Source organism: Opisthocomus hoazin, chromosome 3, assembly GCF_030867145.1.
Source record: "Opisthocomus hoazin isolate bOpiHoa1 chromosome 3, bOpiHoa1.hap1, whole genome shotgun sequence".
In the NCBI taxonomy this organism is placed as follows: Eukaryota; Metazoa; Chordata; class Aves; order Opisthocomiformes; family Opisthocomidae; genus Opisthocomus; species Opisthocomus hoazin.
The window spans coordinates 43,317,300-43,332,427 of record NC_134416.1 but is presented as its reverse complement, the minus strand read 5'-3'; the positions used below and the strand labels follow the sequence as shown (position 1 = coordinate 43,332,427).

At 38.4% G+C, this 15,128-nt stretch overlaps 1 protein-coding gene across 4 annotated transcripts in view; it reads left to right on the top strand.

Moving 5' to 3' along the window:
• Positions 1 to 15,128, top strand: part of CHD7 (chromodomain helicase DNA binding protein 7) — a 133,476-nt gene that overhangs the window by 104,035 nt on the left and 14,313 nt on the right. For all 4 annotated transcript variants that reach the window (XM_075416096.1, XM_075416097.1, XM_075416093.1 and 1 more), the window contains exons 15-24: positions 2,062 to 2,317; positions 6,913 to 7,123; positions 7,643 to 7,838; positions 8,065 to 8,232; positions 8,892 to 9,071; positions 9,360 to 9,470; positions 9,574 to 9,779; positions 10,732 to 10,931; positions 11,534 to 11,693; positions 14,750 to 14,839. In XM_075416096.1, coding sequence (XP_075272211.1) covers positions 2,062 to 2,317; positions 6,913 to 7,123; positions 7,643 to 7,838; positions 8,065 to 8,232; positions 8,892 to 9,071; positions 9,360 to 9,470; positions 9,574 to 9,779; positions 10,732 to 10,931; positions 11,534 to 11,693; positions 14,750 to 14,839 — 1,778 coding nt within the window. The remainder of the gene's footprint in view (positions 1 to 2,061; positions 2,318 to 6,912; positions 7,124 to 7,642; positions 7,839 to 8,064; positions 8,233 to 8,891; positions 9,072 to 9,359; positions 9,471 to 9,573; positions 9,780 to 10,731; positions 10,932 to 11,533; positions 11,694 to 14,749; positions 14,840 to 15,128) is intronic.

Genomic DNA, 15,128 nt, shown 5'->3' with positions numbered 1-15,128 from the left:
GCCAGGAGAAGTTTCCCCTCATTAAAATGTGGTGTTGAAGAATGGGGGTGGGGTGTCTTGTAACAGTTGCTGGATGAAAATACTTCTAGAATTGCTTGTTCACTCTAAGAGAGTTAATTTGTCAGTTGACATTCTTCCTTAAGCATCAGACCAGAGTGAGGAGACTGTCCTCTAACTTCTCTGAAGTTAACATCTGAGAGTATCAATGACTTCTATGTAAACAGGAACGTATTTGAAACCTAGTTTAGCAAGAGGTAACCAAATCGAGGGAGATTTTTTTGGCTGACTCAGAAACAGATTTCTCAAGCTGTCTGATAAAAGCAATTCATAAATCAGTGCAAAACAAAAGACCATCAGTGCGGCGTGTTTTAGATCTAAAATGTAAAAGCTTCTGATTTTCATATATAAAACTTAAATTTCTTTTTGTCTGTATGAAAATGTTTTAGAAGGTCAATGGGTAACATTCAAATCACCTTAAGATTAGCAGTTAAATGAAGCATGGCATCTTAATTTAGGCACCTTAATTTGGCCCTTTGCACCCTATGATAATATAACTTCACGATTGCATGCATTTTGCTGTGCAGCTTTATGTTGGTTTTGTTTGAAAACTGTTATTTCTAACTTTTGACTGCTTGGATTTGTTAACTTTCTTTGAGAGCAACTATGCCATAGGTAATAGTCTAAATTACAAAACAGCTCTCCTCCCAGCCCGTTACCTCCTGGAAAAATCAGAACGTGTCCTAAGGGAATTAGAGGCTATGCTTCCACAGATTGTGCAGGCAGTTGCATGCCAGTCAGAATGGACTCTGACCTGATTGGAAGTGAGCCAGCTCAGATCCAGAAGCCACGTAGTCCTGTTAATAGAGTGTTTGAGCTGCAGTTAATATATCCTGAATCTCAACATAGCTTTTGTGTGGCCAGCTGAAAATGTCAGCAGAGCAGAACTGGAAATTTTTGAAGCCATACACGGAAATATTACTAAAATAATGCAGTCAGCAATGAACAGAATTGGAGCCTGGATTGCTTGGGCCAACAAGTTTTGAAAGAAGTGCCGTCTCTGCTGACACACCGTTAGATGTTTTGGAATTTGATTTATCTTGCAAGTGATGGGAGAGATTATGCCTTAACGACTTGGGTTTTCTCCTCCATTCCTTGCAGTTCTATTCCGTGTATTTTTTAAATTGTGCATCCCTCCTGAAGTTGCTTTATTACTAAAGGAATGATGTGAATTCAGGAGGAAGTGTCTTTTGTTCATGTTTCTGCTGTGCAGCTCTGTGTCAGGAGATGATGACCAATTTCAGTGTGAATTATCAGTTCTTCAGCACTGAGGTGGTTTGTGCTTTGAGAGACAGCCTATAACAATCTAAATGCTAGTCTTTTTCTATATGGAACATGTCTGAGCTTTTTATGCAAGGGACGTTACAAAATCTTGACAGCTCTTAGCTAATTTTTTTGAGGAAAATGGACATTTCTTCCCCCTCCCCCATTTAGGATTTGTCATAAAGTATATGCTGCAAAACCTGGAGACAGTGAAAATTATCAGTGTGTTAAAAAAGAAATAAAATGTTTTCATTTGAGATCAGGTCTAAATAGTTTTCTGCTTCAGTGGATATCAAAACTAGGGAAATAAGAAAAGAATTAGAAGCAGATACATAAAAGGGAAAAATAGCATTAAACGCTGTGTTTAGTGGTTAGAAGTTAACTGCAAACTTGATCGTATAGTCAGATTTGCTTATGTAACTGTGCTTACTTGGGGTTAGCTCTGTGTGACTGGTGTGCAGTACTGCCCTTGTCTAGGAGGATAGTTCGAAGTGAGGTCTGTTTAATAATATTCATCAAACAGAAGGGTTGCACACTAAAAATGGGCTTCAAAAGTATATATGTCACTGAGTTAACAAGGAGAACTCTGTCTAGGTCAATGAGGAAAGATTCTTTTTACAAACGCTTGTTACTTGGGATCTGAGGTAGGGTACAAGGATTTTAGCATTAAGAAAATTGAAAAACAAATATTTGAAGCATTGCAGTTTTAACTCAGTTATTTATTAAACATGTATTTCTTAGGTGCAAAAACTCCAAGCTATTTTGAAGCCGATGATGCTGAGACGTCTTAAGGAGGATGTAGAAAAGAACCTGGCCCCCAAAGAGGAAACCATCATTGAAGTTGAGCTGACAAATATTCAGAAGAAATACTATCGTGCTATTCTTGAAAAGAATTTCACATTTCTTTCCAAGGGTGGAGGTCAGGCAAATGTACCTAATCTTTTAAACACTATGATGGAACTAAGAAAATGCTGCAATCATCCGTACCTTATTAATGGTAGGCCTCCTGTTTTTCTCCTTGTTTGAGAAATGGTTGTGAGGAAGTTCACTGGGTTAGAAATTCTATTCTGGTGTGTCTTTTTATTTATTCGTTTATTATAACTAGAAGCAAGATAACCTTCTCTCTGGTAGCCAGGACAGCATTGCTTTTGAAGACAACTGTGCTGCTTTTTTCCAAGGATTCCTAGCCCTGACAGAGTTAGAGTTAGTATTATCAAGTTTCCCTTTCTGTTATTTCTGACAAATAAGATTGCAGTTGTCATGCAGGCTGTTATAGTTAGCAGCTACTTATTTTCTTGCCATAGAACATTATGAGATAGTAACTTAAAATTTCTGAATAAAAATTGTGGGGTAAGAAATGATGATCAGGTCTGCTTTTATGTCAGTTCATTTTCCCAATTTAACTAGTCAGAAAAAGATGTATGTGAACGTCACTTTAGACTTTAATGACAAATACCATTTTCCAGTGTGGTGCTGTTGGTTTTAGATCGAGATTATCTATGGCAAGTACTACAGAGTCATAGAATATCTCAAGTTGGAAAGGACCAGTAAGGATCATTGAGTCCAACTCCCTGCTCCACACAGGACTAACTAAAACTAAACCATATGACTAAGAGCGTCATACAGATGCTTCATGAACTCTAACAGTTGTGGTGCTGTGACCACTTTCCTGGGACCCTGTTCCAGATCAGGCATGTGATGAACCAGCTTGCTGTAGCTGTCTGAAGTACGCTAAACTTGTATCTGTTGGTCAACTCAAATTTTCCCTTTGAGGACGTAACACAAGCCTCCATACAGGGTTGCGTTTTAATAGTTTCTTGTTTCCCAACTCCTCTTCCTTACTGTATATGATTTATGCTATGGTTGGTTTAATGCTAGTCATAAGCTTCATGATGAAAGACTATTTTGTTCAAGAGCCATATGTGATTTCAGTTTTGCGATTGTATGACTTCCATATTGCAGTGCTTACGTGTTTTTTTTCTTGACATTTTTTGTTTAAATGGGGGGAAAAATGCTTACACTGATTCACGAAATTACGTCTAGTTATATTTCGTGCACAAGTAATTATTCCGAAGACATGAGATAGGGTTACTCCAAAGTACTTCAACCCAGCCATGCTGGTGGGCTGCTCAGTTTCTAAACTCAGATGAGAATACAGTATAGTAGCTTTGTGGTTCTGGTGTGGGGTTTTTTGTTTGTTGGTTCTTTGTTTTAAGTTAACCCATTACATAAATGAGTTTACCAGAAAATAGTTTCAGATGTTCAGGTTCTGAGCTTCTGAACTTGATGCTTTTTACATTTCTTGGTTTTCAGCTAGTTTTAACGTTGCTGTTACTTTTCCTTATTTCACGTTTGCTGAAAGAAATAAACTGAATATTTTGCTGCTACTTTGTTTTGTCAAACAGAGTTCATGAGTAGTGCTTGCAGTGTTGCCTACAGTGGTGATGTTTTTCCTCACAAATCTCGTATCGTGTAGTGTCTGTTAGAGACTGCTGAAGTCCAGGTAGCTATATAGAAGATTTCATGTATTTTTTTTTGATGACTTTGTCTTAACCCTAAGAAAGGGAGGTGGATTTGTCACTTAAACGCTTTTGCCTTTGTAAAATTTTTTTGGCTTTTGAACATTTGGTCTTGCTTGGTGTCATGCAGCAACGTGGCAGGTGGGTCGCAACGTGGCAGGTGGGTTATGCCTTCAGATTTGAGGGGAAAAGTAAATTAAGCTTGACTATTACTTGTGTGGAGATGGAACTAAACAAAGAAGTCCTTTGTAGTTCTAGGGCAGAAAAATACTCTTACATCCGGTAGTTGTCTGAGCCTGAGATTTTATTTTATTGATCGATAATTAACATCTTTGTACTTAGAGTGATGGCACAAGTTTATTGTAGCTCTACCAAAAGGTCTTGCAGTGCTAGTACATGATGTTGCATAGTGCTCTCCTGATGAATGATTTGTTGCAGTAGCAAGTTCTCGAGACTTTATTGCTTTTATGAAGGTGTCTCTGAAACTTTCTCGTTTTCTTCCTTCCAAAATCACAGGTTTTGTGAGCAAGCAGTACACACTGTATGTTTTGTTTTGCATAAAAGTTGCAAGCAAGTCTTCTAGATAATCTTCAGTTAAGAGCCACAGAAGGTTATATGATGGAAGTAGTATGGTAGGGAGTTGAATGTGGAGTAGTTTTTTTGTTTATATCCTGATCGGGAGATCTGTTCTGTGGAGGGGAGAATGGTGGTCTGCTGAGACTGTATTTGAGTAGATTTCTAGAGGGAGTTACTGCATTTTGTGTATTCTCCAACCAAGTTGGGCAAAGCATTGTCATTTTTCTTAGAGCTGGACTCCTTGTTTTCTCCCTAGCAACCATTCTCAAGTATGATTATACATCATTCCTCTTTCTCTGTCTCCAAGAGCCAGCAGTGGGGTATGCCTCTGTACTTACATATCCTACAGTGCTGAACACTGGAAAGGTTTTTTACTCTGTTCCTTACGCCCTCTTGAGCCCTGGAAGCCTTTCCTAATTAGGGGTGGAAGTGGGGGTTTCCCTGACCGACCAAGCACACAGTCAAATAACTTCCTTTCGTCTGCTACTAAAAAATCAGCTAGGATAGGAACTGGTGTTACAGACCTCTGCAGGCACTACATTGAGTAACTTTTTGGCAACAGGCTACTCAAGGTACATCACTTAATTGCAATTCAAGTAGAAATGAAAAAGACAGGGCAGTCTCTTACCGGTTTTAGCTGGGATAGGGTTATTGAAAGAGCAGAGTTTTGGAGGTCATGGTCTGTTAGGGAAGTGGGTCTTGCTGAGACCAAACTCATACTGAAAATTCACCATTCATTAGTTGGTGGGTTTGTTGTGGTGTGTTTGGCTTAGGTGGTTTGCTTTTGCAGATGCCGTGTTTGCTTATTGGTTTACTTTATTAGCAGTGAAACTTAAATTTTGGATATCACAGTTGAGTAAGAAATCAATGATGTAACCAAGAAAGATGACTGAAATTACTGTATATGAACTTCTTGACAGCCTACTGTATCCTGAAATTGCCTGAGCTCAGTACAGAATTTGAGATTTACTACCCGAAATTCTGCCTATTTTACAAGATGGGAAGTGGTATGACTGAAGGGAACTTGAAGGGGTGTCTGACTGTACTAGTTTCACATGGGTTTGTTTTTCTTATGTGCAAGCCATTAGGATGAGTAATGCTTGGAGTAGGGAATCCAGATAAGGAAAATTCAGGAATGTAAAACTACCTTCAACTGTGGTCACATCTTGAGTCCATTAAGTTCTGTAAAAGCTAGTAATGCAAGTGTATTGAGTAACACGAAGCTGTCAGCCTGCTTAGGGTGGTATCCAGTTAAGACACCACATTACAGTAGGCACTGAACCAGCAGTCACACGGGGAGGGTGCGTTTGCGTGTTTGTTTACAGGCATCTATGTAAAACTGGGATATGAGAGGGATGCTCAACAGATGCCTGTCAGTAAGCGGTTCTTACCCCCTTCCCCAACCTTCCCACCTTTCTTTGTGTTATACAAAAGCAACATTGAAGCTGAATGCTATACAAACCAGAAATAATTTATAAACTAAATTTAAAAAACATAACAAAACAAAAAGAAAATAAAAAAAACACCAAACACAAAAAAAAAACCCACAAAAAAAAAAAGCCCAGAGGGACTGAAAAAGACTGCTCTGAAAAAGGGGTTATATGGATGTGAAATAAGCTTAGAATTAAGATTGCTAACATTTACGTAGCCAAGAACAATAATCTGATAATTCTTGGAATAGTCCCCTGTTTGCAGAAGTGACGTAAATAAATGGAATAAAAGCATAATAGAGGTTCAGGAGAAAATTTGAATGTGGTCTGTAGTTTTGAGGTAATAAGCAGTACAAGAAAACATTTGCTGCTGTACATATCGTTCATAGGCAAAAAGAGTGGCAAGAAAGAACTTTTGATAATTTTGGAAAGAAAATATGCATTGGATAGCTTCAGCAAACTGAACAAAAAAAATACATTGAGAGAAAAGAAAGCTAAATAGAAGGTAAAATAATAATTTCACAGCTGCTTATTTTCTCCCTCCTGAAATTAGTTTTTTCATTGTTTGGATTTTGATTCTATAATTAATAATGGAAGGAGCAGGTCCAGGCCATGCATGTGTTTAAGGTTGAATTTGGAGGCACAGACATCAAATGTGATTTGTATTCCTTATATTTTCCTGTGGCAATGAGATAATTTTCTATCATCATGTTGAATTTTAAAAAAGGACAGAAAATTGATTCGATCAATAGGAATATGTTTTACTTTTTCAACTTTTTTCTTATTTTTTCGTTAAATTATGTGCATCAAATAGTTGTATGAATTTATTTAGGAAAGGGTTTACTCCTGTTTGAAAGAGGAAAAGAAGAAGTGCTCAAAGTCACTTGTTATTTATGCTGTATTTGTGTATCTGTTTGCTTTAAATTTAAACTTAATATTTTTTATAAATATTTATTTACATAACGCTTGCAACATTCCTGCAATTTCTATAGGGTATTGAAGGCGAGCTCATTGTTGATTAATAAAACCCTTTGCAGTGTTCATGTATTGCTGTCCAATCTTTGCAGGTGCTGAAGAGAAAATTTTGGAAGAGTTTAAAGAAACACACAATGCCGACTCTCCAGATTTTCAGCTCCAGGCAATGATCCAGGCTGCTGGCAAGCTAGTACTGATTGACAAGCTGCTGCCAAAACTGAAGGCTGGTGGCCACAGGGTGCTTATCTTTTCCCAGATGGTGCGCTGCTTGGACATACTGGAAGACTACCTCATTCAAAGACGGTGAGAGCAACAGTATAATGCAATTCTAAATAAACTGTGCTTTCCTCAGCAGCCACGGTATTTAACCTCTGAGTAATCTGTGTTAAAAAGGGATGAAATTCAAACACTTTATGCTATTTTCTGTTGTGATCTGACTAAAGGGAAAAGCATACCTGGAAGTTGCAAGTATTGAGATTTCCCTTTTGGGTGAATGCAAAATGACCTCGCATGGAGAGCTTTAAACCTCTTAGTTTACTCAGTCGAATGTTTTGCTGGCTCTAGAATTTTTTAACTTAAGCCTGAATGTTTATTGCATTCCTTGGAGTGAAAGTCTGTTCTTCGTCAAAAGATGCAAGGCAGGAGACAAAGTAGTATGTCTTCCACCAATTAAGTTAGTGGGTACAGGAGCAGTCACTCAGTTTGCTGTAGTTCTATTTGACCCTGTAGTAGCACATTTTCCTTTTTCTTCAAATTGTGTATTCTTGCAAAGAAACAATGCCATTGCAGTAAAGTTGTCCTTACAATGTGTCTGTATTTTAGGTACCCATATGAACGAATTGATGGCCGAGTACGAGGCAACTTGCGTCAGGCAGCTATTGACAGGTTTTCAAGACCTGATTCTGATAGGTTTGTTTTCCTGCTGTGTACAAGGGCAGGAGGTTTGGGCATTAATCTTACTGCTGCTGATACCTGCATCATTTTTGATTCAGACTGGAACCCCCAAAATGACCTCCAGGTAATACTATAGGAGATGATTTTACTGAAATTTTTTCTTTGCCTTTTTGCTGTGAAACTTTCTTCACCTACAAGAGAAATTATCCATTGTCCCTCTCTTGAAAGCTTAAAGTTTATTATTTATATTGAAAGCAATAACTTTTGAAGTAAGTTCTCTGTCTTGATTATTTTAAGTTTTTTTCTTCCTTTTGTCACCTGTACCTGAGTATCTGTCTTTGTTTCCTCAGGCTCAAGCACGATGTCACAGAATAGGACAGAGCAAATCAGTGAAAATTTACAGGTTGATAACAAGGAATTCTTACGAAAGGGAAATGTTTGACAAAGCTAGCTTGAAGCTTGGCCTTGATAAGGCTGTGCTACAATCTATGAGCGGAAGAGAAAACGCTACAAATGGGGTGAGAATTAATATATTAAGGTGCATGGTCAGCAAATGCTATGAATGTGTAACACTTTTCTCACTTGTTTGTGTTTTGGCTGGAGAGCAGTGGTTTTCAGATGGAGTACGGCATATATTTTAAAGTAGGGTTAATTAAGGGCCAAGTTTACATGAACTGGCTCAGCCTATCGAATGGCTCACTTATTGCCAAAAGGGGGCAGGTGGAGTCTTGTACCCTCAATCCTCCTCCATGCTCATCATTCCACTCTTCACATTATGTTGATCCTGGCACTTTTTGGAGTTCCTCTAGTCAGCTTTTTGTGGCGTATCCTTTTTGCTTTGGACTTTTTTTGCTTCAGCTTTTTGTCAGGTTAGTAAGTTAAATCTGCTCCCAGGAGGAGTTTAGCAGTCATCAGAGCTAAAGTAAAGGGATTCAGTGATAGTGAATTATCAAATCACTTAAACCACTTGTATAACTTCACCGTAAGAATTGTGTTGTCCATATTCTTCTTTTAGAGGTGATTTCAGCATGAATGTTTAATTGACCAACACCACATTATCTTAGAGTTTCGGTTCTTAAAATGCTAAGTTAACGAACAGTCAGTCTGATTATGCTGTCAGGTGTACACACTGGCTGATGTCAGAAGAAACCCCCAAACCCTCCCTTACATGTTACAGGTGCAACAGCTTTCTAAGAAAGAAATAGAAGATCTTCTTCGAAAGGGGGCATATGGTGCTCTGATGGATGAGGAAGATGAAGGGTCTAAGTTTTGTGAAGAGGATATTGATCAGATTCTCTTAAGGCGAACACACACAATTACTATTGAATCTGAAGGAAAAGGCTCAACATTTGCGAAGGTGCGCATTGACGTTCAGAGCAAAATTTGTAAAATGTGACCAGGATAGATGCAAGTAGTATTAAATTGCCTTCTGTGTCAACTTAATTTTTCAATGTACTTGTCTAGATATTTTCCTCACAAATGTTGGGGTATCTGTATTTCCGTTCATGATAGTTAACAGGCTTACCTTTTTTCTTTCTTGAAACTACCGCTTTGTAAACCCGAAGTAGTATATTTACCAGTGAAAACAGGTATTCTTTGTAGCATACAGTTAAGAAACCAATGCATGTGTTTTCACATTTACTAGGCTAGTTTTGTTGCATCTGGGAACAGGACAGACATTTCCTTGGATGACCCTAATTTTTGGCAGAAGTGGGCAAAGAAAGCTGAGCTGGATATTGATGCTTTAAATGGAAGGGTAAGAGCTTTATGACAGTTCCTAGTAAAATTAAATTGAAGATTCCCCCCCCCCCCCCCCCCCCCCCCCCCACTAAATTTCTGCATTTTCACTTTCGTTTTAGAATAACTTAGTTATTGATACACCAAGAGTAAGAAAGCAAACCAGACTCTACAGTGCAGTCAAAGAGGATGAACTGATGGAGTTTTCAGACCTGGAAAGTGATTCTGAAGAAAAGCCTAGCACAAAGCCCCGCAGACCTCAGGACAAATCACAGGGTTATGCAAGAAGTGAATGTTTCAGGGTGGAGAAGAACTTGTTGGTTTATGGGTAAGGGTATGCAGATTAAATACACTGATTGTGGCTAAAGAGCTGAAAATATGGAAATGATATATATGTAGTAAGTCACTCATCCTTCATTTGGACGTGTTCACATAATCTCTTACTATGTAGCCTTTACCTCATTAAGCTGTATACATGCCAGTGGGATTTTAAGTTGCTATATCTATAAGTTGATGATTTATGTGTTATTTAGCTTAAAGTATCTGAGTGTCTCACAGGTGTCTATGAGCTCACTAGTAAGATAGGTAGTTTTGTGATGGCGGAATATTTGTTTCTGGTTTCTGATAGTGTAAAGAATTCCTGAGTTATCAGGTTTAATCTCTCACTTCTAAGTGCTGTGGAGAGTAACAAAGTATGTTTGTAAAGCACAGTGTGGTTGTGAAATCAACAGTCAGTCTAGACGTTTTTAACATAGATTCTGGTATTTCGGCACCACTTAAATTCAGCTGTTTGATACTTCGTGGTTTCCCCCATTGGATTTACCAATTTGAATTTTATCTCTTTTCAAGCAAGTGGTTATATTTGACTGCTACCACGGTGGGCTTCAGAAGGGCCATCTTTATTTTATGAAGTTTTGCACAACAATTGCTAATAATGGCTTTCGGGATCAACATAAGAATGATTCCCCAAATCCCATGATTGTAGGAATTGGTTGAATTTTCTATTCGTAGTTTACTGGGACCGTTAGAGTTAAACATACGTACTTTTTGAATGTTTAAGTGCAGCTTTATGAGCAGTGAACTTATTGCCTGTTCTGTAAAATAAACATTCTTAACTCTTTGGTCCCGGAGGTTGTGTTCCCTGACGTAACCTGCAAATGCAAAAGGCATTAGTGCTAACACAGGAGGTCCCAGCTTGCTTGGTACCGGGAGTTAAACTGAAAGTCACAAATTAAAATAACAGTGTCCTGACTGCTGTATTGAATGTATTTTTCTTATAGCTGGGGTCGGTGGACTGACATCCTCTCACATGGGCGCTATAAACGTCAGCTAACAGAACAAGATGTAGAAACCATCTGCCGGACTATCCTGGTATATTGTCTTAATCATTACAAAGGGGATGAAAATATCAAAAGTTTCATCTGGGATCTGATCACTCCAACTGCAGATGGGCAAACTCGAGCTTTGGTTAATCATTCCGGTATGTCTACCACAATTAAATAATGATGCTAGTAAATAGGAAAGAATTGCTTCAGTCATGCTGTGTATTTAGTTTAAACTATAGCCATTCTGACATGTCGTGGGATCTTGTCAGATTTTATGAGTAAGGTGGGCTTTGACTTGGTCCATACTTAAAGGGGAAGTCTCCCTCAGACACTTCACAGGATGCAGTGCGCTTTCCCTTAAATGAGCTTTGAAGAAGTGTTCTAGCATAATTTTTAAGTGGCACCTATTGCTGGAGTTAATCTTTTTCAAATTGCTGTAAATTAGAAAGCTTATTTCCTTATGGCCATTGAGATTCATGAGAGTTTTTACAAGAAATATTTATATAACACCATTTTCTGGCTAGCGCTCTGAATTTTTGAAATCTTGACACATAAATTTGCATAAAAGTTTTGGTTGATTTTGTTACTTGCAATTTTCTGTACTGAATTATGTCGCTGTTCAGTTTTTGGTGGTTGTGTTGCCCGCAAGGGAATTAATATAGCAGTGATACTTAGCCTTAAATGTATGTTTGTAATACAGTTTGGGGTGAGAGCTTTTCTATTCAGATTGTATAAGAAATACTGGGGTTTTATGTAGGTCTGTCTGCACCAGTGCCCAGAGGGAGGAAAGGCAAGAAAGTAAAAGCCCAGAGTTCACAGCCAATGCTGCAAGATGCCGACTGGCTCACAACCTGTAATCCAGATGTATTATTTCAAGAAGACAGCTATAGGAAACATCTCAAACATCACTGTAATAAGTAAGTATTAATAAATATTTCATTTAGAGGTTTTTTTGCTACATGCTTTTGAAAAGTCCACAACTTCATTTGGATATTTTTAATAGAACACAGGGCCGTTTAATAGGATGTAAATGCCATTATTACTTTTTAATTTGGGGATAATAATCTTAACAGATATCTGCCTACTTCTGTAAGCTCTGTGTGACTGATGAATGCTTGAAACATAGTTCTGAAGAAAATTGTTTTCTACTTACTAAATAAGAATGGAATCTGATGAGGTTATTCTTTTTACCATATAAAGGAAAGACTATATCCCTACACTAAGTCTATTTCTCTTGACAGTTGGCTATCTTTAAACAAAAGCTGTTTGTTTCTTACCCTTCTTGTGGGGTCTCTCAGGCTGATGTCCTTACAGTTTTGTTCCTTATATGTTAATCTCAAATGCCCACTTCTTAGTTTCCAGAGTTTCATATAGTAGTTCACCTGTTGTGTGGGCGTATCGCTTCTCTTTGTTCTTTTTCTCCCTTCCTTTCTTGCTCTCCGCATTATACAGAATATTTCTTCTTTTCTCCTTTGTTTGAGATGAAACTTCTCACCAAGCTTTCTTACCTGAATCAGTGCCCTGATTTGATTTTTTGAAATTCTAAACATGTTACTAAACTGAAAGCCTTTGGGGATAAAGATAATTGTATTTTGATTTGGATGTTATGTTGTATTATTGTTGCATGAATGTCTCTTAAATTCTTTTAGCTTTTGTTTTATAATGTCTTAGTTATTTTTGTGTCAGCTTCCTTTGGTGATGTCCTAGTTCTCCATCTCAGTTTTGCTTACTGTTATCTTTGTTGTAGACACTGAAACTAACCCTTGTCCCAAAAATATGGTGGTCTGGGGGGGGAAGAGGCTGTTAGCTTTTTGGGTTTGAGGGATTTTGTTTAGTTTTTAAATTTATACTCTTCAGTGTATATATACCATACAGATGTAATGCAGTGTTACTGAAAGGTCGTCATTACTTTTTAAATAGACACTATGTCTTATTAATACTGTTTATTGGTAAGAAATTACTGATTTGAAAAGTACCTGTGGCCTGTCAATAGGGGGTGTGATGTGAAGGAAAAAAGGCATTTTAAGGGGTTTATTAGCTTGTTTCCAGATGATAACCAAGCTTAATTCTCAGCTGGTGAAAGCAGACACTTATAGAATTACATTAGCAAGTGCACATCCAAATAAACTTCTTTCTGATTTTTTCTAAACTGTTAACTCAGGTCTGTTATTACATTTCACTTGCTCTTAAAGTAATTACATTATTTCCTGTAACATTATTTTAATCTCCCAGGTAACATGTCCTCATTACTTGTTATATCAGTTTGCAGATCAGACTTAAATTCAATTTTAAAGTGTTGCTTTTGTAATAATGCAGTAGAACAGTTACAAGGATCGGGAAGACTGATAAATGTGCAGGAACATTTTCAGTTGCTACCTTTTTCCTTCACTTCCCAGATCCACCAGGACTAAGTGAATTGTAGAAGGAACATGTTTAGCCCAGGTAAAATCAAACAGAGGTGGAAGCCAATTAATAATCTGAGTCATTTCCTTCAAAAGGTAGCAGTAGCAGTTGGCTTTGTAAGAACTGGTGTCCTGTCCTTATGTAACATGTATGCTGCTTCAATGCATAGGACTCCTGAAAGGTGCAGAGCGCCTCTGCTTTTTGGTTGATGTTGGTTTTTTTTCCTGCTCCTGTTCTTCAGCTTGATGTAACAGCTGTTATTGCTTAATACTAAGATGATGGAGACCCTCAACAGCTTATTTACATAGCCACACAGGGAGCAGGGACACCTTACTGGTCCCAGTTACCATGCATACAAAAAGAAGCATGTCTGACATGTTTTGAATTGTAGACATGACCTTCATTCAAATTCCTCCTCTTCCGAGGTTTGCTTGAATAACACATGTAAACCCGGGTGTTGCTCCGGTTGCATCAGATCTCTGATGAGGAGCTCTCAAAAGTGGTGGTGGTCTAAATTTTTCATGCAAGTGGGTGATCAGATTACTGCCTCCCAGGTCACCCTTGCTCTTCAGGAGCAGCAGCAAGTCAACAGTTGCCCTGAAGGATTTGGGTACAGTGAGGGCAGGCAGGGTAATCTCCATTTTAGCTGGTACTGGTTTTACTTTGTGAACTAGGCAGCAGGGGGTGCCCTGAATTGGGTAAACATCAGAGAGCAGGATTATTTTCAGGTAGATACTTTTTCTACAGAGATGACCTCTTTTCTAATCTCCTTGAAAAGCCAGAGTCTGCCGTTCTCTCTCCTGCTAGCTTCAAGTGTGACCACAACACCTGGCAACGCTTCCAAAAATGACTGTAGTATTGCAGAGATGGGGAAAAACAAACATGGGCAATGAAGATTTTTCACTTCCTTGTAGCAGTTAGGTTGTGCATACAGGTAAAATTAAATAGCAATTTCAACTCTAAAGAGTAAAAATAGTTAATATCTCCCAAGGGAAATGGGGGATTATTTCCCCCCCCTCCCCCCCATTCTCGGAAGCAAAAAGTTGTATAATCTGAAAAACCTGACATTCCATATTGAGGGTTTATTGTAAGGTAGTAAAACCAGATTTTATATCTCGTTTATTCCTACAACTTCTGATGTGCTTCCAAAAATGGTATTAAGGCAGCAGCTGAGGAAATTTTATGAGATAATGAAGCAGAACAGTTACTGAAAGCCATCTGCTCAGTTGTTTACAAACTTGCTTCAATACTTCAGAGGCAGTGGTAGAGTACGTGTCTAAACTTCACAAGCTGCACTAGGTAGAACTAAATGAAATGCGCCGGGGCCGGGCTGAGCTGGGTCCCTCTCTGTGCAGTGTAAGCGGTTGCCAGGCAGGCCTGTTGGAAGCCAGCAGAAAGCACCACACAGAGGTGATTATGTGCCACCATCTGTCACGCTTCAAGCCTACCATACAGCATGGCTAATCAGCCTTGGCAGGATGATGGATGAACAGCAGCAGCTGCCAAAAGCCACTGTTGGCAAACAGTCCTGAAGTTAAGAACTTTTTCCCCCCTCTGCCTTCCTCTCCAGGGTCCTGCTGCGTGTCCGCATGCTCTACTATCTACGACAAGAAGTTATAGGGGACCAAGCAGACAAGATCTTAGAGGGTGCTGACTCAAGGTTAGTGCAAGTGCAGGTTTATTTTTTGCTTTATGACACTGGCTTTTATAAAGTACACGTACTATAATAATGCAGCGTTTAATAGTTGTCACACTTTATCTCTTAAATGCCTATTCTCAAGCAGCCTTATTATTTTATCAAGCGCCGTGGGTAATTTTCTTGGGGGAGGGAACAATGTGGGAAATGGCAGAAGCGGATTTTCAGTTCTGCTAATATTGAAGGATTATTCTATCTCAGTTTAAAAAATTTAAAAAAAAATGTATACTAAGACCTTAAATGAATCATATTT